At 52.3% G+C, this 19251-nt stretch overlaps 3 protein-coding genes across 5 annotated transcripts in view; 1 reads left to right on the top strand and 2 right to left on the bottom strand.

Moving 5' to 3' along the window:
- Nucleotides 1-41: 41 nt before the first annotated feature.
- On the bottom strand, nt 42-12306 carry abcg5 (ATP-binding cassette, sub-family G (WHITE), member 5). 3 transcript variants are annotated; one of them, XM_086121906.1, is made up of 14 exons: nt 12160-12306; nt 6144-6332; nt 5655-5776; nt 5373-5509; nt 3906-4004; nt 3404-3536; nt 2918-3057; nt 2369-2498; nt 2087-2300; nt 1754-1959; nt 1176-1314; nt 1035-1108; nt 859-970; nt 42-609 (listed from the first exon to the last, which is right to left on the bottom strand). In XM_086121906.1, the coding sequence occupies exons 2-14, from the start codon at nt 6290-6292 to the stop codon at nt 186-188; spliced, it is 2079 nt and encodes a 692-aa protein (XP_085978032.1). In that variant the 5' UTR covers nt 6293-6332; nt 12160-12306; the 3' UTR covers nt 42-185. The 3 variants fall into 3 exon arrangements, with proteins under 3 accessions (XP_085978032.1, XP_085978031.1, XP_085978033.1); XM_086121905.1 differs by lacking the exon at nt 12160-12306 and having other exon boundaries at nt 42-420; nt 497-609; nt 6144-6292; XM_086121907.1 differs by lacking the exons at nt 5373-5509; nt 5655-5776; nt 6144-6332; nt 12160-12306 and adding an exon at nt 4077-4388.
- Nucleotides 6485-12903, top strand: abcg8 (ATP-binding cassette, sub-family G (WHITE), member 8). Its single transcript, XM_086121908.1, has 13 exons — nt 6485-6624; nt 7172-7276; nt 7366-7513; nt 8053-8291; nt 9332-9464; nt 9542-9811; nt 9886-10036; nt 10833-10934; nt 11076-11275; nt 11591-11667; nt 12184-12451; nt 12531-12658; nt 12754-12903. The coding sequence occupies exons 1-13, from the start codon at nt 6580-6582 to the stop codon at nt 12889-12891; spliced, it is 2004 nt and encodes a 667-aa protein (XP_085978034.1). The 5' UTR covers nt 6485-6579; the 3' UTR covers nt 12892-12903.
- Nucleotides 12904-13392: 489 nt separating this feature from the next.
- The window catches only part of lrpprc (leucine-rich pentatricopeptide repeat containing), a 46773-nt gene continuing 40914 nt past the window's right edge, over nt 13393-19251 (bottom strand). Inside the window, exons 35-38 of the mRNA XM_086122228.1 lie at nt 17814-17888; nt 17094-17178; nt 15687-15829; nt 13393-14259 (exon numbers count right to left, since the gene is read on the bottom strand). Coding sequence (XP_085978354.1) covers nt 14191-14259; nt 15687-15829; nt 17094-17178; nt 17814-17888 — 372 coding nt within the window. The 3' untranslated portion in view covers nt 13393-14190. The remainder of the gene's footprint in view (nt 14260-15686; nt 15830-17093; nt 17179-17813; nt 17889-19251) is intronic.

Here is a 19251-nt window from a genome sequence, read left to right on the forward strand (position 1 = left end):
CTTCTTGCTACAACGTGGCCAGAAAAGAAGGTGACGGGCGCTGCGGAGGAGCCAATGGATTTAATGGTGGAGTGGCAACATCCACACGTGAGGCGCCCCGTCGTTTGGGCTCAATCCGGCGATGACAGTCGGACAGGCGGCGGCATCGTACGTGGACGCGGAGGCACGAAAGCGGTCCGCGCAGCTCACGTTGCTCCGAGCACATCCGGCCACCGACTCGAGATGGTGCGCGGCGTCAGTGGAGCGCCAGTCTGTCTCGGATCCTGAAGCTGACGATGCCCAGCAGCAGGAGGGCGGGCAGGAAGGAGTAGAGCAGCACGAAGTCCAGCGTGTAGCGCGACACGGCGCCCGGGTAGCCTCGGTCCACGATTTGGTCGCCCTCCGTGATCAGGCAGCCTTCCGCCGCAGGACCCGACTGGTCTGCGGACAACGGGGCGGTGACGCGCGCGCGCCGGCAAAGCTCCCGCGCCGGCCCAAATGTCAAAAGGGAGCTTACTGCACGTGAAGCGAAGCCCGTGGAACTCGGTGACGATGAGCAGCTCGCAGCTGTACTTCTGGAACGTCAGGTAGCTCAGCCACTGGAACACCGTGGGCATCTGCGCCGTGCTACTGTTTGCCGGGCGACACAGAGAGGAAAGCGTTTCTTGCGGGAGGCCCTTGCGCGCGCCGTCAAAATGCGCCCCCTGGTGACGGAAAATAGCACGGGCCGCAACAGACGACGACTGGGAAACGTGCCAAAGATGCCGCGTACGCCACTAGAAAATCCTGTCACGCAAACTAAAAAAAAAACCCAGCATGCACGCCCCCCCCCCCCCCCCCCCCACAAGCGAGCTTAAAAAACGTCTCGAACGGATCAACCGTAGGAATCCGGAGCCCAGCAGGATCCCGGCGATGTTGAGCAGGGCCACTCCGGTGTTGACCATGTTGGGGTCCTGGACCACCCCCAGCAGGACCACCGTCAGCAGCTCGCCTGCAAGACGCACAACGAGGTGACGAGGCGCTCGGGGGCGAGGGGCGGGCGGCCGCGCGCCCACCTGTGATGTGAGGGACCATCACGGCCGCGGTGAAGCAGGCGAAGCGCCACGTCTCGGCGTGCATCCCCACCGTCCTGAAAGGGCGAAAAGGGATCGGCATGTCACGACCTCGCGTCCGTCCGCGCGATCGCGGCGGCCTACCAGTAGAGGAAGGAGGCGAAGAGCAGCACGCTGACGGCGCTGAAGGGCAGGATGTGGAAGACGTAGGCCAGGAACATCTGCCACTTGCTGTACAAGCCGTCTTGGCTCTCCTGGTCGCCGATGGCTCGCAAGGCGGGAACTGCGGCGGCAAAAAAAAAGCGCCCGTCTCAATACGGCGCGGCGACGACATTCGCGTTACCGAGCGCCGCCAACGCTGCCGCTGACCAACGCGCGACCGCAAACACGCCGTGCAAAATGATTCGGCGATACTCGCACAAAGACGGCGCCGTGTTGTTTCCATACAGAGCAGCCGTTTTGATTTCTGACCATTTCGAAATTGGTCGTAGCCCCACCGAACCTACGACTACTGTATATATTGGCTTTTTTTTTGGGGGGGGGGGGGGGGGGGTTGTTCATGACAAATACAGAGCAGCGAGTCAAGTTGAAACGAGCGTCTACGAATACGTTCAAGGTCATTGTCATCTGCCTTCCTTTTCGTGCCACTTCCTGGGGCAGGAACGATTGACGAGCAACTCAGAATGCGGTCGGTCGCGCGATGGGACGCCGGCGCGACTCACAGAGGGCCACGGCGTTGAGCATTCCGGTGTAGGGCGAGGCGCCCACGCATTGGTAGATGATGCCGATGCGGTCCTGCACGGCGCCTTTCGCCACGTCGGCGTCCAAACGCATGACGAAGAAGGCCACGAAGAGGCCGTAGATCAAGTTCTGAGACAGGCGCATCAGGACCCCCATTCGGTCTCTGGACAGGTTGCGCATGGTCCGCCTGGGGAAAATCGAAGTCGACAAATCGTCAAGACATCGTGCACTTTCAAGTACCGATTTTTTCTCGGTCACATTGAAAATTGCGTGAGAGCGTTCGGCTGACAAAACAGTCCGAGTGAGCGCGAGACCTGAGGAGAACGGCCAGCTTGGCGGCGCCCGCGGGCGACTCTTTGCTCTTGAAGGGGACGGCGGCCTTGGGGCGGGCGCGCAGGCCCCGCCGCGTCCTGGCCAGCGTGCGCTCAAAGATGGCCGACTTGCGGTAGGAGCGGGCGACGTCGCGCATGCGGCCGAAGGTGGCCGCCTCGCGCTCGCCGCTGCGCGTGTCCACCGACGTCAAGTCCACTGTTGCGCGAGGGACGGCGCGTGAGCCGGCGTGCGCTTGTCTCGCCCGTTGAGGTCGGGACCAGTACCGTAGATGTCGAAGGGGTTGCAGTATTCCGGACACTCGTACCCGCATCGGCCGAAGAAGTCCACCATCTCGTCGGGTTGGCCGCAGAAAACTAACTCACCGCGGCTCATCAAGGCGATGCTGCTGAACACCTGCAAACGCACACACATAGAAGAAAACAACCAAGAAAATGACCTTGACCTTGGACTAAATGACCTTGTCCAAGGTCATTTTCTTCATTTTCAAATGAGATGAAATCATAGTTACATACATTTTTGTTTTGATTTTTGAAAAGTACCGTACCATAGTGTGATGCAATCACCACGACGCCCGGGAATATTCATCGATTACAGCGACCGATCCGGATCTGGACGGGCCGTTCGGGAAATTCCCGACGGCCACCGCGTCCCCGCGTATCCCACACACATTCGACTACGTACGCGTTTTGTTTGGATTCCTATTCTTTTGTCTGTGAGCCACGAAAGTCCAGCAGCAATTCCGGAATTCGACTGCCATGAGCCGGTAGGAGCATAGGGGGGGGGGGGGGGGCGCGGCGTCCGTTGTTTGTTACCGTGAAGAGTTCGGAGCGAGGCTGGTGGATGGTGACGATGACGACGCGGTTCCTGCGGGCCAGCCGGGCCAGCAGCGTGACGATCCGATTGGCCGTCGCGCTGTCCAGGCCCGTGGTGGGCTCGTCCAGCAGGATGACCCCTGCCCGTGATGACACAAGGCGCCGGCTTGAAACTTGAAAAGTTGCCCGCCCGGGGGTGCGGATAAGCGCCCACCACTTATGTGGGACTTCGTTAGTCTCATGAAGACAATTAAAAGATTGGCTCTCAAGCTGCAATTAAAGGGAGATTAATTCATTTTCTGCTTGATTGCGGGGGGAAGCCAACAGGAACCTCTCGCTCGCGCGCGCGCGCGCGCGCTCATTCTCATCCTCAGCGGAGTTACGCAGACGCGAAAAAGCAAAGCCGACGCGCTCATTGTGCTTCGATGACAGCAAATGTGACGTTGCGCTTCATCTCGCTTGTTGGCGTCGGTGGCGCGGACTTACGGGGGTCCTGAAGGAGCTGGCTAGCGATGGAGACCCTCCTCCTCTCGCCCGCGGAGATTCCCGGGAACACGCGGCCGCCGATCACGCTGCGGGCCACGTGACTCAGGCCCAGCTCGGCCATCGCTGCCGACACCTTGAATCCAATCACATCTTATCTATCTTATCGAGGATCGTTCGGTCTCACAGTCCGTCAAAGGTCGCGACGTCGTGGTTATTTTCATTGTGGGAAAAAAATCGTGCATTATGAAGTTGGCCAATGTAAATTTGCGTTGTTTTCATGCTTTTCTTCTGTTAAAAGGACAAAAGAGTCCGTTTTTGTGGAGCCTCATATTTTAGGATGACCTTTGAATTTTCCTTCACTCTTTGAAACGTTCCGTTTAGAAAGCTACAGGAGATTGTCCTTTTCAAAAGGAAGCACTTGGTGTCGGTTAGTTGATGAGCATTTCTTCGAACGAGCACATTGCGTCCCTCCTTTGGAAAGTGCGCCCGCGTTTGCTCCCACCTTGTTTTGGATGCCTTCGGCCGAGTGCTTCCTGAGCGCCAGCTGCGCCGTGTAGGTCAAAGTCTCCTCCACGGTCAGAAAACTCAGCAGGTTGTCGCTCTGGTATAAGAAAAGAAACCAAGAGAGTATTTCTCAGAGAGAGATTTTTTTTTTTTCCCTCTGTGGACGCACGGTCAATCTCCCGTGGCGATCAATGTCACTGTTGGTGGCAGGGGGAAAACCCGCCGATGAAGACGTTGACGTCACGACGACGACATGCGGATGCATGAAAAGCGTCGAGACGCGCTGACAGCTACGTTAACTCATGGTGAAGACACACGCCGAAGACTCCGTCGACCAGGCGCGGGCGGAAACCGAGGCCCGGAATGGGTCGTCGACTCATTCGAGGACCTCGGTTCAAAAAGCGCTCGAGGCGTTTGTTTTTGGGCCTCGGGTGGCCGCTCGCTGACATGTAGTAGTCAAGCGACAATTGTTCGCGCTCTGGACAACGTGGAAATTAGGCCAACTTCAAAGTAAAACTTATCTGAGCTCACCTATGGTATCAATGCCGCGATTCGCTTTTATTTTGAAGTTGTTCTCGGCAGCGTGTCGCGGCATCGCGGCTGACTGAGTCAGTCGCTCACGAAGGCCGCAAAAAAGACTAAAAAGACATTTTGCGTTCGATGGCGTTTAGCGAGAGCGACGCTAACAACGCTCAAGTTAGCGGAGCGAAATGACACCTTCCCACCGATGGCTTTATGATCGAGCAAATGTTGTCGGCGCCAGCCAAGCCGCTTCTGACGTCCCTCCGTAAACATACATCCAAATCTACGGAACAGATTGATCTCAATTGTTGTTTGTCGAGAGGAAAAATAGCGTGCTGCTACGCACAGTTTGATTGAAGTATAAAATGTTAACTAAAACTCAACTTGGCTGTTGAAATGTATTTTGTTTTACTTTTGTGTCTTCAAGCCGACGACGTCATGGTGAAAACCGTGTGCCGCCGCAAGGTAAATAACAACGTTGCAACATGGGGACGACTGGAGTGATGCATGTGCAGAAATGCATGAAGAAGAGCGCGCCCAAGCGCACTTGACAATTACGCATGCACGCGGGCGCCGCTTGAACCGCACGCCCGCCTCAATTAACACGCGGTCCAATCGCAATCCTCGGCAGAGTCTCTCATGTGAATGACTTTGATATCAGGTGCTCATATCGACTCCTCATCTGCGGCTTAGCAGCCAAAGTTAATGACAAGCTTTAAAGTGGACGAACAAGCGTGCGCGCGCACGTTATCAGCCAGCCGGGAGATAATTTGAAAGGGGCTGTTTTTAATTCGGGTCTTGGATACACTTGAGCACCTCTGGCTGATGGATTAGGAGCATGAGGAGGCGCAAAAAAAAAAAAGTTCACCCACATACTGATAAACTTTCTTCCTGGAGTTTGCGAACCCAAATAGCAACAGCCCGTCACGTTGCGTGTGCGCACCTGCAGCACGTATGAGAAGCAGTCCTGGAACTCTTCTCTCGCCAGTTTGGTGCCGTTGACAAAGACTTGTCCCGACAGGCTTCCGGAGTTGCCGATCCTTCCCGAGATGGCGTCCAACAAGGTGGTCTTTCCGGAACCTGCGCCACACGCAAACGCACGAGTCAAAAGGTGACACGATTTTGCTTCTTGGAATTGATGTTGCGCCTTTCACTGAACATTGCGAATTTATTTGCGAATTCCGCCCAGCAACAAATTGCGCCAGGGCCCGAGCCGGCAGCCCACCTGAGTTTCCCAGGATGCCCATAATCTCCCCGCTGTCCACGTGGAAGGAGACATCGTTGAGGATCTGCCGAGTCCGTCGCTTCGTGTAGGAGGGCAAGTCCCACCAGGGGCCGACGCGCTCGCTGCAAGGAAACAAAAGTGCTCCTCACACCTCAAATCCCCCGCCGAGGCTGAACAACAAAATGGTTGCCACTTAACGGTCAGAGAAGTGGAGTTACGACTCAAGACCTCTGATAGGGACTTTTTTTTAGCCTGATGCCAACTCCAATTTGGCCCAAAAAAAAAAAATTGATGTTAATGTAAAAAAATAGGCTTGGTATTTCCTAAACAGGCGTTTGCGTGCGCCGTTGTGGGCGTGCACACGGCCGACCGGATTCCCGGCCTAGGGAGACGGCTCCTCTCGCTCCCTGAAACTGCGCGGAAATCAAGATACGCACAAGCGCGTGTGCGGCGTCGACGAAATTAGAACGCGGTTCCGCCTGCGCTCACCTGACCGCGTAGCTGATGTTGCTGGCACTGAGGCAGCACGCGGGCCCGGCCGCCTCGTCCGCGCCGTCCCTCCCGGCCTCCGGCACAAAGCGGAAGGACCGCTCGGCCCCGCCGTCCCGCTCCTGCGGCGCCGAGTGCCGTCCGCTCATCTTCAAGCCGCGTCCGCCCGAGCTGCAGCTCCCCCGCACGCTAACGGCGCAAAGCCATAAACACGCCGCGGGCTTATCGCGAGGAACTTTGCTCCAGGCTCGTATAAAGCGGACGGGCAGAAGCGAGCGGCGCGTCCCGGAAGCCGCTGAGGCGACGGGACATCTATTTTGGAGGAGAAGTTTCTGGCAGGGCAGAGGGGAGGAGCGGGGGAAGGACATCGGCAAGAAGAGGGGCGCGCAGGGGGCGCCCCGAACGTCGGACCGGACAAACATCAAGTTGCGTCATCATGGACCCAAACAGTAGCCTGACTCGCGCCAACGGACCCTCGCAGGTCAGTCAGTCACGGACATCCTCCTTTCATGTTTGTTTTGTGGCCATTTCAGGTCGGTTCACCGCTGCGCGCGGTTGACTCGGTCACGGTCGTTTGGGTTCGCTAACGCCAATGTCGTTCGGGAGCAAACGGTTGCTCGAAAAAAATCGGATTCAATCGCTCATGTGATCTTTTTTTAGCGAAATCCTTTTCCTCATTTCTTGGCAAAGGCTGCACAAATGTTCAAATCAAAATGTGGATTCTGGATGGAGTCCGTCTGAAAAAGGCGAAGAAAGACATCCGCTCCTCAAAGCGCGCGCCGCCTTTGCGCGTGTTCCACACCGTCGCGACGAGCGTCTTCGGCCACGGCACGAGGCACCAGCTGTCGTAACATTTTGCGAGCGCGCATTTGCATTTGCAAATGGAATAGTGAGCTCGTAACAAGAAAGGAATCCGAGTCGAGACGACATTCGGAGATGTTTCGCCGCGGGCGTCCGATCGGAGCGCAGGAAAGTCCCGACGTCGCCGAGGACCAAACGTCAACGCGTATGCTGGGATTGCTTTGCAGCCGCACGCCGACGCCGGGCTGTTCTCGTCGGAGGAGGACGGCGGCCTCTACTTCACGTACGGCGGTGACCGCAACCGGCTGGAAGTCAACAACCTGCGCTACGAGGTGACGACTTCAACGTGGCCTCATCGCACGAGCGCACGCGTGCGGCTTCCGCCCGGGCCTCCGAGCCAGTGAGCGTGCGTTGATCCCAGGTGGACACGGCGGCGCAGATTCCCTGGTATGAGAGGCTGTCGGAGTTCAAGCTGCCCTGGGGGGTGAAAGGCCACAAGCGGACGGCCATCGACAAACTGAGCCTGCGCGTCCGCAGCGGGCAGATGCTGGCCGTCATTGGGAGCTCGGGTAAAACTCAAAATAGACACCAAACGCTGCGCTGGCAAAATGGGGCAACGAGCTTCCAAAAACATTCGAAACTTTGACAATAAATCAAATTAGGTTTCTAAAATGACAAGAAGAAAGATGATGATGATGATGATGATCCCAGGACCTGATTGAAACAAAGATATGGGGAAAAAAAGGCATTTCCACGCGGGGCTTGCTTCACTTCTGTTGGCAGCGTATTCCATTTGTGCGCAGCAGAGCAGCTAAATGCGGCTTCACCATGTTTGCTTTGAACTCTGGGCTCCACTTACTGACCCGAGTCTGGAGAGCTCTCAAGGGTTTATCCTCAATCGGCATTTCTTTCATGGATTCGGGACCCAAACATACAGTGATTGATAGATCGGGATCCCAATTTCTTTGGAAGAAAATCTCTTCCGCGGCTGACCGGGAGCCAACGTAAAGCCTCGAGGACCGGGACAAAACGTTCCGATCATTTTGGTGTGCAGCGTTGTACGCGAGTACGACCATTGCCACTGCTCCTGACAGAAATCCTTGTGCAGGCTGCGGCAAAACCTCGCTGCTGGACATCATCACGTGTCGCGACGAGGGCGGCAGCGTGACATCCGGCCAGATTCTGATCAACGGTCGGCCCAACACGGCTCAGCTGGTAAAGAAGAGCATCGCGCACGTGCGCCAGGACGACCGCCTCCTTCCTCACCTCACCGTGCGCGAGACCCTCGCCTTTGTGGCCAAACTCAGGCTGCCCACGCACTTCACGCAGGCCCAGCGCGACCAGAGGGTAACGCAGAGTCGACCGACTGGCCCCTGTGTTTTTGTTTGTGTGAATGAAGCACACAAATAAAACTGCCTCGCCTCGCCTAAACGGCGTGATTCGGGATTGGTCGCCAGTCAACCGCAGAGCACAAAGGGGGAACCGTCCTCACTCAATCCCACATCGAATCCAGGATAGAGTGCGCCTTCTGCTCCACGACACAACCAGCTTTGGCATTTTCACCCCGGATTGGTTGCTTGGGTTTACTGCGGTGCGCTTTTGCCCTCGAGTCAGCTTGGATAGTCAATTTGGACCCCGAACGGCGTACGCGCTTTTTCAAATGGACTGGACGGTCCCTCACCCTCTGGGACTGACCGGTGAACAATCCGAGGTAAAACAGATGAACTGCGAAACCTGACCCCACGGCTCCGCCAGTGGGGTCGGATTCCAAAAAGTTGTTCCTGTGTAGTTTGTCTTGGAAACTCGATACCGTTTGACAGACCAGAAAGAGGGTTCGGTGTCAGAAACCGATCCCGGAATGGGTCAATATGGTAGCCTCGACAACTTTGGACAACGGTCCATCCAAGTCCGACTCGGTCAAGCAGTGTGTGCGGTCTGTAAAACAGGCTCCAGAGTTCTCGGTCCGGTACCCTTGACACCCGTGGGCTATGGTCCATCCAAGTCAGACCAGGTAAGGAGGAGCGTGTAGTTTCTGAAACCGATTCCGGAGCTGTGAGTCTGATACCCCTGGCAAACCTGGGACAATGGTCCATTGAAGTCCGACTTAGTCGAGTAGAGGGTGAAGTTCCTACAAGCGGCCTCAGAGTAGTTTGTCTGGTAGTCTTGACAACTTGTGACAATCGTCCATCCTGGGAGTAGTTGGTGGGGTTCCAAAAATCCTTTGCGAGTGACTGCTCTGATAGCCTTGACTTCTGACAATGGTGGATCCAAGCCCAAATCTGACCGGGTCAGGTGGATGTCAAGGGATCTCAAAAGTTTCAGAGTGCAGTGTCCTCCACAAAAGGTCCATTCCGGTCTGACCAGGTCGTGGTCATGTTTCCTCTCAGGTGGACGATGTCATCGCTGAGCTGCGACTGAGACAGTGCGCTCACACCAGGGTGGGAAATGACTACGTAAGGGGGGTGTCCGGAGGGGAGCGGAGGCGGGTCAGCATTGCAGTCCAACTCCTCTGGAACCCGGGTAAGAACCCCCTCCTCCCTTCCCGGACCTGGCTCAGCTATTAGACCGATCCCCAAAGCAAGCATTTACGTTTCCAGGTATCTTGATTCTGGACGAGCCCACGTCAGGTCTGGACAGCTTCACGGCCCACAATCTGGTCATCACGCTGTCCCGCCTGGCCAAGGGGAACCGTCTGGTTCTGCTGTCGGTCCACCAGCCTCGCTCGGACATCTTCCGGCTCTTTGACCTGGTGGTCTTACTCTCCTCGGGCTCGGCCGTGTACTGCGGTGCCGCCCGGGACATGGTACCGTACTTCACGGCGCTGGGCCACCCCTGCCCGCGCTACTGCAACCCGTCTGACTTCTACGGTAGGACCTTGAGGCTTCTCTGCCCCGTAACCGCATACAACATCTCTGACAAGCTCCTTGCCTTTGCACGCCAGTGGACCTGATCAGCATAGACCGCCGTAGTCCGGAGCAAGAGGCCCAGTGTCTGGAGCGGGCCCGGGTGTTGGCGGAGCAATTTTCGGAAAAGGTCCGGGACACCGATGACCACATGTGGAACGGCGGGACGGGCGTGGCGCACCCTGAGAGGTTGCTTTGTACTTAGCGTGTTAGCATTTTAACAACCGTCATTAAAAAGAGCAGCCGATGGCAGGGCAAGATGAAACCTCCTTATCTTACGGCCGTAGCATGTTGTACCCTGCTTATCTTGTCATACGTCGACATAACAAATGTTCCCATTTTATATTACCTAACGACAGGACGAGAGTAAAGATCCTAAAACGCGTCAGGAGCCCAAAAGATCGGCCTCGGTGCTTTCCAGACTGAAGTTACTTTTTTCGTCAGCATTCTGCCCGCTTGCACCTGATCAACTCTCATTAGAAATAGAACACGACTAAAGGCCACAAAGTAATATCCGAATGGATCTGCCTTTGCACCCTCGACCCAGGTTGCTATCTTGCTCGACAGTTATGTGTCAGCATTTCTTCAAAAATAGTCCCCCGACCGAAGAATCCAGATTCATCCGATTTTCGTATGCAGGTCTTTGTATATCAGCACGCTAACGGTTAGAATGTTAGTATTTGCTGAAATGTACCCAAGTGCCGGGCAAAAGTCAAATATCGATCTGCCTTACTGATTTCGGTGCTATCTTACACCCGGTTAGCATCCCAAACGCTAAGATTGCAAATGTTAGCGCTCGATCAACAACCGTGAGAAATAGTGGCCATCTACAGGGTGAGACGTCAAATCCTTGAGAGTCCGGGCCACCGCTCGACTGAGTAGCGTTATCTTGCAATGAGGTTGCCGTCTGGCCGCACGTTAGCGTGGCAGCGGCTGACATGCCGGCATCTCATCGACAACCAATAAGAGACGGCGTTTGCGGCAGCTCCCCGCCGCCTGACGAGGCGCAAGAGGACCAGGTCGTGGTCATCTCCAAGGGAAGGGACCGACCGCCGGGACGGCTCCAGCAGTTTTCCATCCTCATCAGGTGAGAGCAGGAAAGTCAAGTCAACAGTATTTATAGAGCACTTTCAAACAGCCATCGCTGCATACAAAGTGCTGTACATGGAGCAATTTAACATGCACAATAGAGACGCCTCATGGGGACAACCATCTCCTCATCTGCCAGGCGCCACATGTACAATGACTACCGAGACCTGGTCACCCTGCTGGTCCACGGCCTGGAGGCTCTGCTGATGTCCCTGCTGGTGGGCTTCCTGTACTACGGCGCCGGAGAGCAGCCTCTGTCCATTCAGGACACCGTGGCCCTGCTCTACATGATCGGAGCGCTCACGCCCTTCGCCGTGGTGCTGGACGTCATAGCAAAATGTGAGAGTCCGTTCGTATCAAACGCCCAATCGAGTTGATAGGTCAAGGTCATTCCTCGTCCTCCGGCGAGTCATATCGGTTATCAAAGATGATGGACTTTACATGACACCCAATCACGAGATGGTAAAGTGCAGATAATCACTTGATTGAGCAGCCAGCAAGTCTCGAGACCAAGGTCCACGATCCACTCTGTGGAGGATTCATTTGGAACGCCGGCCAAGACTTCACACCGAGAATAATACGGCTCAGCTATTAGATCGGTGGCGCTAACTGAAGTCTAACATGCCTCGAGATCTGAGCAAATGTTATTTGTAGGTCACGCGGAGAGAGCCATGCTCTACCACGAGCTGGAAGATGGCATGTACTCGGTGACCTCCTACTTCTTTGCTAAGGTACAACACACAAAATCAGCACCGGGGTGCAGCCTTGCTCCACGTCGGACCCACAGCGGGTTAACCTGTTTGAAGCATTGCGTAATCCCAATCCCTAGGGCAGGGCTGTCAAACTTATTTTTGTCGCGAGCCACATTTTAGTTACCGTTTACCTTGGAGGGCCGTTATGACTGAAACCATCTAAAGGAGTCAAGAATGACTGTAGATTCAATTCTTGTTCAAGTTACTATCATGAGGGCTTTGGTAACAAGTACATGCTTGGAATATGTCTCTTATTTATTAAATGTGAGAATTTAGACATTTTAGAAAGCATCATGGAAGTTGGCATGTTAAATGTGATTTCGCGAGCCACATAAAATGATATGGCGGGCCAGATCATTTTATGGCCCCCTTAACTTGGCCCCCGCGCCTTGCCTTTGACAGCCGACCGAGCTAAGCATTTTGTGCATTGCGCCCTGCAGAACTGAAAAGGAATCCAATTGTTTTGCTCACGTTTGGCTTCGGCTGTGTCCGCAGGTTCTGGGGGAGTTACCCGAGCACTGCGTGTTCACCCTGGTCTACGCTCTGCCAATCTACTGGCTGGCGGGCCTGAACGAGGCGCCGGACCGCTTCCTGCTCAACTTCCTGCTGGTGTGGCTGATGGTGTACTGCAGCCGCGCCATGGCGCTCTTCGTGGCCGCCGCGCTGCCCACTCTGCAGACCTCGGCCTTCATGGGCAACTCGCTCTTCACCGTCTTCTACCTGACCGGGGGCTTCGTCATCAGCCTGGAGAACATGTGGCTGGGTGAGCTGAGGCGCCGAGTCGGGACTGTCCCGGTGGACGTTTGCATTGTATTGTAAAATCGGCTTCCTACGTCTTGCAGTGGCGTCGTGGCTCTCTCACACCTCCTTCATGCGTTGGGGCTTCCAGGGGCTTCTGCTGGTGCAGTTCAGAGGAAACAAATACCCCGTCACCATCGGCAACTTCACCCTGGACGTGGACGGTATACACGTAAGTGCGACAGATTTACAAATGTACAAGAGAATAAATCATTCATTCAAATTAATAGTATATTTTTGTGCGCACCTGTGCGTTTGTGTGGTCAGGTGGTGGAGGTGATGAACATGAACCAGTACCCTCTGTACTCGTGCTACCTGGTGCTGCTGGCCGTGTGCTTGGTCTTCATGGCGCTCTACTACATCTGCCTCAAATTCATCAAGCAGAAGTCCAGTCTTGACTGGTGAATGTGATTGATTCATCACAGCTCGAGAAGGTTTTTACATTTGGCAAATTTCGACGCCACGCAAGCCAGCTGTGGGAAATAATCACATATTATGCTTTTCACAAAAACAAGAAACTATGGTGGAAAAAGTGACGCGATTACCCCTTTTCTTTCTTGCCAGTCGAACCACATGTTGGCCTACCGCAGTCTGCCGCTCGATGGCAGCAGAGCACCGCAGTAACGTTGAAGTAAAGGAGTCACGTTCGATTTTTGCATGTTTCATTTTGTGTGGATGTAAACACTGTATGAACTCTGTGTGTGTGTGTGCGTATCAGTATCAAGTCACTGAAGGAAAAGGCCTTGAAGATAATTCATCCCAAAATAAAAATATTGTACTTGTAGACTGGATGTTTTATATGTGTACTGTATTTCTCGAGCACTTTAAAACAACCGCCGCTGATTACAAAGAATTCATACAGTACAACAATAAATTAGTAACAAAGACAGAAGAAAGTACAAATGCTAAAATTCCCACCGAATTTTATTTCTCTTAACAATGGAATTCTTTTGCGATAGTTGTAAGTAGAATTACACTGGTCCACATTTTCGCTCTCTTTTTTTTTTTAATAAGAGATGCAAGTCAACTTTTCTGATGGTTTTACACCGATACCAAATCTGCCCTTGTACTTCCTCAAGCACATTTAAAAATCGTAATATGCATTACAGCGATACATTTTTTTTTACTGTTTGTGGAAAAAAATCCACATTACGCAAGCTTTAATAGGTCAATGCAAATATCTCTCAAAACCAATGTGCAAGAAAAAAGTTAATCGGCCTCAAACAGACGGTGAGGGTCACATGAAGCCATCTCTGATGAAAATGGGCTGCTGACTAGCGGAATGACTGCATTTACTCATCTGACTTGATTTTCAAAGCGTCACGTTTTAGAGACTCGACCATCCAATTGTGGTAGACAGGGAAATACAATTGAGTTATTTGAAATGCTGAGTCGTGAGGCACAGTAGCCCTCATATTTTACAAACCTGTCGTGATTAGGTTTATATATATATATATGTGTGTGTGTATATATATATATATATATATATATACACACACACACACACACATATACAGTATATAGTTTTGTGTTGCACAGCACTGATAATGCAACACATGGATTCCGAACATTTATTAGCATAAATACTTCTGTACACGGTTACCACAGTCCTATTGATAGCAGAGAACAGTGGAACACCACTCACATCATGTATGGAAAAAGGAAAAAAAAAAATTTACTGGGGGTCGGGGGGAAGTTGGGTCTTTATTCGTTGACGGGTTGAGTGTTGACTGTCCTCTCCTTCAGTTTGTTGGCGTAGAACTTGAACGACTCCTGCAGAAGAAGAAAGAGAGGTCGGCATGAAACCCAAAATGACACTCGGGTGCCGTTTTGGCCTTTGTGAAAGAGTGCGCCCTCCTGGGTGCGCTTAAATAGCTTGCACTCTCCAAACAGCTTGTCTCGTTTCATCTTTAAATCCCCATTAATACACAAAGAAGGGATTTGACGCACGCAGGCGCGCGCACACACACACACACACGTAATGTCTGCACACAGAGAAAGCCTCCTCTCGGTTAATTAATCGCTGTTTTGATCCACGCCAGGTGTTTTGTGTGTGCGTGTGTGTGCACAAGGCTTTTATGGAAAGTACAGCAGTACCTTGACTGAAGAACTTAATTTGTTCCGTGAACAAAGGCCAAAGCAACGTACCGCACAGAAACTACACGAATCCACCACCCTGTTTTTTCAAGATTTTGCACAGTTGCACCTCTGAGGCCCAGGAGGAGTATTGTGAATTGTCGCGAGTGAAGCGCTGCCGTCAGGAAGGAAAATGCTTTTTATTCTCGTTCGCGGCGACGCTTCAAGCTCCGCCCACGATCGTCACGGTTAAAAAGTGGGGAAGACAAGACGGGACCACCCCCTTAAAAACGGGCGAAGGTCAGGGAGGCTTTCGATCACGGCGTCAAGCCGGCGGGGGTCGGAAAGTGCCGCTCGAGCGCTGCTGTGGAGTTTTTACGACGGCGCTCGGGTCTGCCCGCGTCCCGAAGGCCGAGCATCACTTCACTCTCCTGGCAGATGTTGAATTATACAAGAGCCTCTCTTAACTTGGTCCCGCAGGTGAGTCAGGCCGCCGGTGCGCCCGCCTCCGGGGGTCTCGGCGGCAACACGAGAGCCCTCTAAAGCGTGTGCCGATACAAAATGTCTGCCCGTTTGCCTAAAATAGGCCCGCACCCACTGACGTCATTTGACAAGTGCTCAAAGGCTCCCGAGTAGCAGAAAAAAGCCAAACGGCACTCAAAGCTCAATCGCTTCTGCGTGGAAATGTGACGTTTGAAACATTTCCTTTCATACATACCTCCACTTTTGAATCGGTACATATTTATTTTTGTGAATTATGTCGGGTGCTTTTCAACACAAAGCGAATTGTCCGCTTCGCTGATCCGCTCAAATGTTTGATGAGTGTGGAGTTTGAAAACATGCTCGTCTGATCGAATACGAAATCCGACTTGAAAATAGACGTCATTCGGTAGAGGTGCACAACATTTACGTACGTCTCGGGGTTTTTTGGGCTCAGGGGGTTTTGAAACGTGTGGCCTGCCTGCAGTTAAAATGACCAATTGAAGAAGCTCGAGAGCATGTTTCATTTGCAAAGTGAATCATTTCCACCATATATTCATTCATTTATTTCAACGTATTCTGAGAATGATTCCTTAAAAGAACATCTTTGACTTTTTCATCAAATAACCGGCGGCGGCACTCACGGGGGGCTCGGGGAAAGGCGGCGTTTCTCCTGCGTCGCGGTGCAAGACGGCCAGCCGCTTGAGTGACAGCTCGTCCATGACCAGCCCCTCCTCCAGCGCGCGCTCGTACAGCGCCTTGGCCGACGCCAGGTCTTTGTCCGCGACTGCCGCAGGATTCGATGAGCGGCAAAGAAACACATTTGAGAAGGAAACGGTGCGCCTTTCGTGACTTGACAGAACACTGGAAACGTGCGCTCGAGTCCAATTCAACTTCCAAGACGAATTTGCCAGCTTTTAGAGCAACTTACAGCTGCGCCCCGGCGATATGAAGAAGGACTTGATCGCAATTCAAGTAGTCTTATCAAAATGAATTCAAAATCTACTTAACGGGGGAGACAAAACTTGGAAGGAAAACCCATTAGCAGACCTTGCTTGCTCCAAGTTCAAGCACTTTAAAAGCACTTTAGCCACATTTGCGGCACTTCATGAACCTTGAACAAAGTATGAGAAACAATCGGAAGCATCGAAGAACCCTGTAAACCCCGCGCGAGTCGACGTGCCCTTTTTTACGGACATTAAAAATCACTCGGATGCGCGAACGGCTCCTTTTGTCACGCGGCGTAAAATTTAGCGCTACATCCAATAATGTGCTGCGCTTGTGTTCCGCCACTTCTTTCCTTCCAAAAGGGAAAATAACCAGGTTACGTCTATTGAGCAAGAGAGAAAGCCAGCCCAAGTGCGCGAAAGCAAGTCCCCTCGGAGCACCCAGCGTTTGAGCAGCTGGCTAATGCGAATGAAATAGTCATGTGCGCTCGTCTTTGCTGTGATAACGGGGCGGCTTGGGGGGTGTTCGGGATTATAGTTCAAAGGCCGACGGAAGACAAGAGAAGTGCTGAGTGGCAGGTCGTGTCGCGATTAGCACGCTAGGCTAGGCAGGACAGCTAACTCATTAGCGGGCATGTCCTCTTCAAAAAGGCCAGCATGTTTTCTGACACCGGGCCCCCGCGCGCGCATACGTTGAAATGAGCGCTCACCATTCGCAGGGGGTCGGGGACCAAGAAATGCAAATCAAGTGTTTATCATGACCAATTTGAAGAGCTTAAATCAGTCCTTCTCCCATTGCGGCGAGGGCCAGCCCCCTGCAGTGCTATCTATCCCCTGGCCCCCAAAACTAGAATAAAGTCTAATTGCACATCCACGACAGTAGGTGGCAGTGGCGCTCTCATGTGTCTATTTTTGAATTGGAGGCAAAAATTCATGCACGTCAAATCTTTTGTGTTACAGACTAAAAAACAATGTCAATAAAGTTCTTGACATTGAAACGGTGTACAAATGATGCCCAAAACCTGTATGTATTGTTAATTCAGCCACACCAACTACGGTAGGCTAAGCACGCGGGCCCGGCCGGTGTCGTGGCGCGGCTCTTACCGTGACACTTCATCAAGTAAGGGTAGAGCACTTCCTTCTCGGCGAAGTCCGGGATCAGGCTCTGCAAGGTCTTGATTTTGCCCACCTACCAAATCGCACACAAGAACAATTGTCACATCAGGTGCTTTTTATTAATACATTGTTATTTATTTGTTTTTATTTGTTGAGATTGATGTCTGTTTTTTTTAATGCAGTTCAGTTTTGCTGCCCTTATTTTTAGCTGTGTGTGTTTCAATGCACTGCGTGTTTGCACCGGACGAGTTGAGAGGAAAGTCATTTCATCTGTTGCCGTACGGTGCACATCGAGCATATTTGACAATAAAGCTTGACTTGACTTGAGGTGGGATGAGCCACACATGCTAAATGAATCCAGCCGAATGGCTGTCGGCATTCTCTTTCATCAAAAGCAAAATGTTTCAATATTTACAAATGCACGAGTCAGTCTTTTATGACACTAAAGTTATCAGATTTTGAAAGGATTAGCGGTGAGCCGTAAGGCCTTTTGCTGTACCGCCCATAAGGAAACAAACAAAAACAAAAAATGCCAATGGGTCCATTTTGGAAAAGTCAGAACATTTCGAGATGGAAAAAGACAGTTGAAGGTACAGGCATATATTTTTTTTCTTCAGCTAAACGCTTTTGACCCGCAAGACAACACTAGGGGTAAAAGCTGCTTTAAAAAAAACAACAACAAACAAAACCAAAAAAACGTGACTGGACCTGTCCTGGCCGCTGAGACGCTCGTGCCAAGTAGGACACCAGCGCTTCCTTCTGCTCAGCCAAGGCGTTGACCCTCTGCAAGAAGAGACAGAAAATATGGCTTCAGAGGAGACAAATGTGGCATTTTAAATGGGGAAGAACGGCATTACAGTATTTCATGCTGTAATGTAATCCATAGTTTGTTAAATAGTGATGAGGGAGGAGTGCAGCGAGCAGGAATGTATCTCATTCATTCATTCAAGACCACCATGCCAGACATGGCTGTTTAATTACTGAAAAGGATAATCACCCCAAATGTCAGAAAAAAGGGGGGGCTGCAGACATGGCGAGATTGATTTCATTTTACAAGTTCTATTGCCTGACTATATTGAGGAGGTGAAAATTGTGATCATGATGATAATGATAATTTAGTCGCAAAAAACAGCGTTGTTGACTTAAACTAAAAAAAAAAAAAGGCTGCTCTATTCCTGCTTAAATAGTGATGACGTGCAGCGGTAACATGCGTTTTCATTAGTGTGCACTTAAGTGACACATGCAAGCAAACGACTGAGAGGGGTGATCACCCAGCCGGCGAGCGAGAAGTAATGGCCGTGAAGCGGCAGCAAGCCTCTCCCATTTACCGCCCGCGTATCGGCTCTTTCTTGGCCATTCTCTCACCGTCTCATCTAGCGTCTGCATTTTCATTTCCCAGAGCTCGCAGCAAAGCCATCGAGCTGTAACTCAGGAACTGCGTGTAAATAAGTGAAGTAGAAGCCCGAGTCAGTCGACCGCAGACCGCCGGACTCCGTGGGATGCGGGACGCAAATGAAAAAGGTCGGATAAATTAGTCAAAACCCGTGGTGGCGAATGCATCCGGCCGTCACGAGGGTTTGACGACTGGCCGGAAGCATGAAGGAGTTGGGATAGACTTAAAGAAAAAAGAAATCATCACCACTTGCCATTTTGTTTCTGCGGTGAATGATTCTTATTGCCTTTACGCAGAAAGCACAAAGGCCTTAAGCTGGGGAGTGTCAAGGAAGGCCGGCGAGGGAGTCACCGGCGTAGCAGATGATCGGCAGAAGGAACGAGATGCAACAAGGAACATGAGAAATCGAGTGTCGAAAGTGATCTGGGATGCAAAGAATAACACAGCCCTGGAGAGAGTCAAGAAGTGAAAGAAACTGAGGAACAGACTTCAGTCTCTAGACAGGCGTCAACAAAGACCGTCATATTCCAGATTGTGTCTTGAGGGGCTCCAGGGTGAACAGGGGAGTGATTAGACACGCCGAAGGGGTCCAAACAGTGACAGGAGACACAGGACAGCTCCTTGTGGATCTCCAGAGAGAAAGAGCGAGGCCCCGGACAGTAAAGCAATTGACCGAGGATGTGAGCTCCGGCATTATGGCCCTGGGACACGCCGGTTCCAAAGCGTGCGGTGTCTTGACACCGTCAAGAGCTT

Source organism: Hippocampus guttulatus, chromosome 10, assembly GCF_054856545.1.
Source record: "Hippocampus guttulatus isolate MCC_2025c chromosome 10, RoL_Hgut_1.0, whole genome shotgun sequence".
Taxonomy (NCBI): domain Eukaryota; kingdom Metazoa; phylum Chordata; class Actinopteri; order Syngnathiformes; family Syngnathidae; genus Hippocampus; species Hippocampus guttulatus.

Bases quoted from the DNA above. Each gene is read 5' to 3' on its own strand.
- abcg5 (XM_086121906.1), bottom strand. From the start codon at position 6,292: ATGAGCGGACGGCACTCGGCGCCGCAGGAGCGGGACGGCGGGGCCGAG. The intron at 3,058-3,403 runs GTAAGTCCGCGC...CATCACGGGCAG, and splicing joins CCAGCTCCTTCAGGACCCCC to GGGTCATCCTGCTGGACGAG. The intron at 2,301-2,368 runs GTACTGGTCCCG...CTCGCGCAACAG, and splicing joins CAACCCCTTCGACATCTACG to TGGACTTGACGTCGGTGGAC.
- abcg8 (XM_086121908.1), top strand. From the start codon at position 6,580: ATGGACCCAAACAGTAGCCTGACTCGCGCCAACGGACCCTCGCAG. The intron at 7,514-8,052 runs GTAAAACTCAAA...ATCCTTGTGCAG, and splicing joins GGCCGTCATTGGGAGCTCGG to GCTGCGGCAAAACCTCGCTG. The intron at 11,668-12,183 runs GTACAACACACA...CTGTGTCCGCAG, and splicing joins CCTCCTACTTCTTTGCTAAG to GTTCTGGGGGAGTTACCCGA.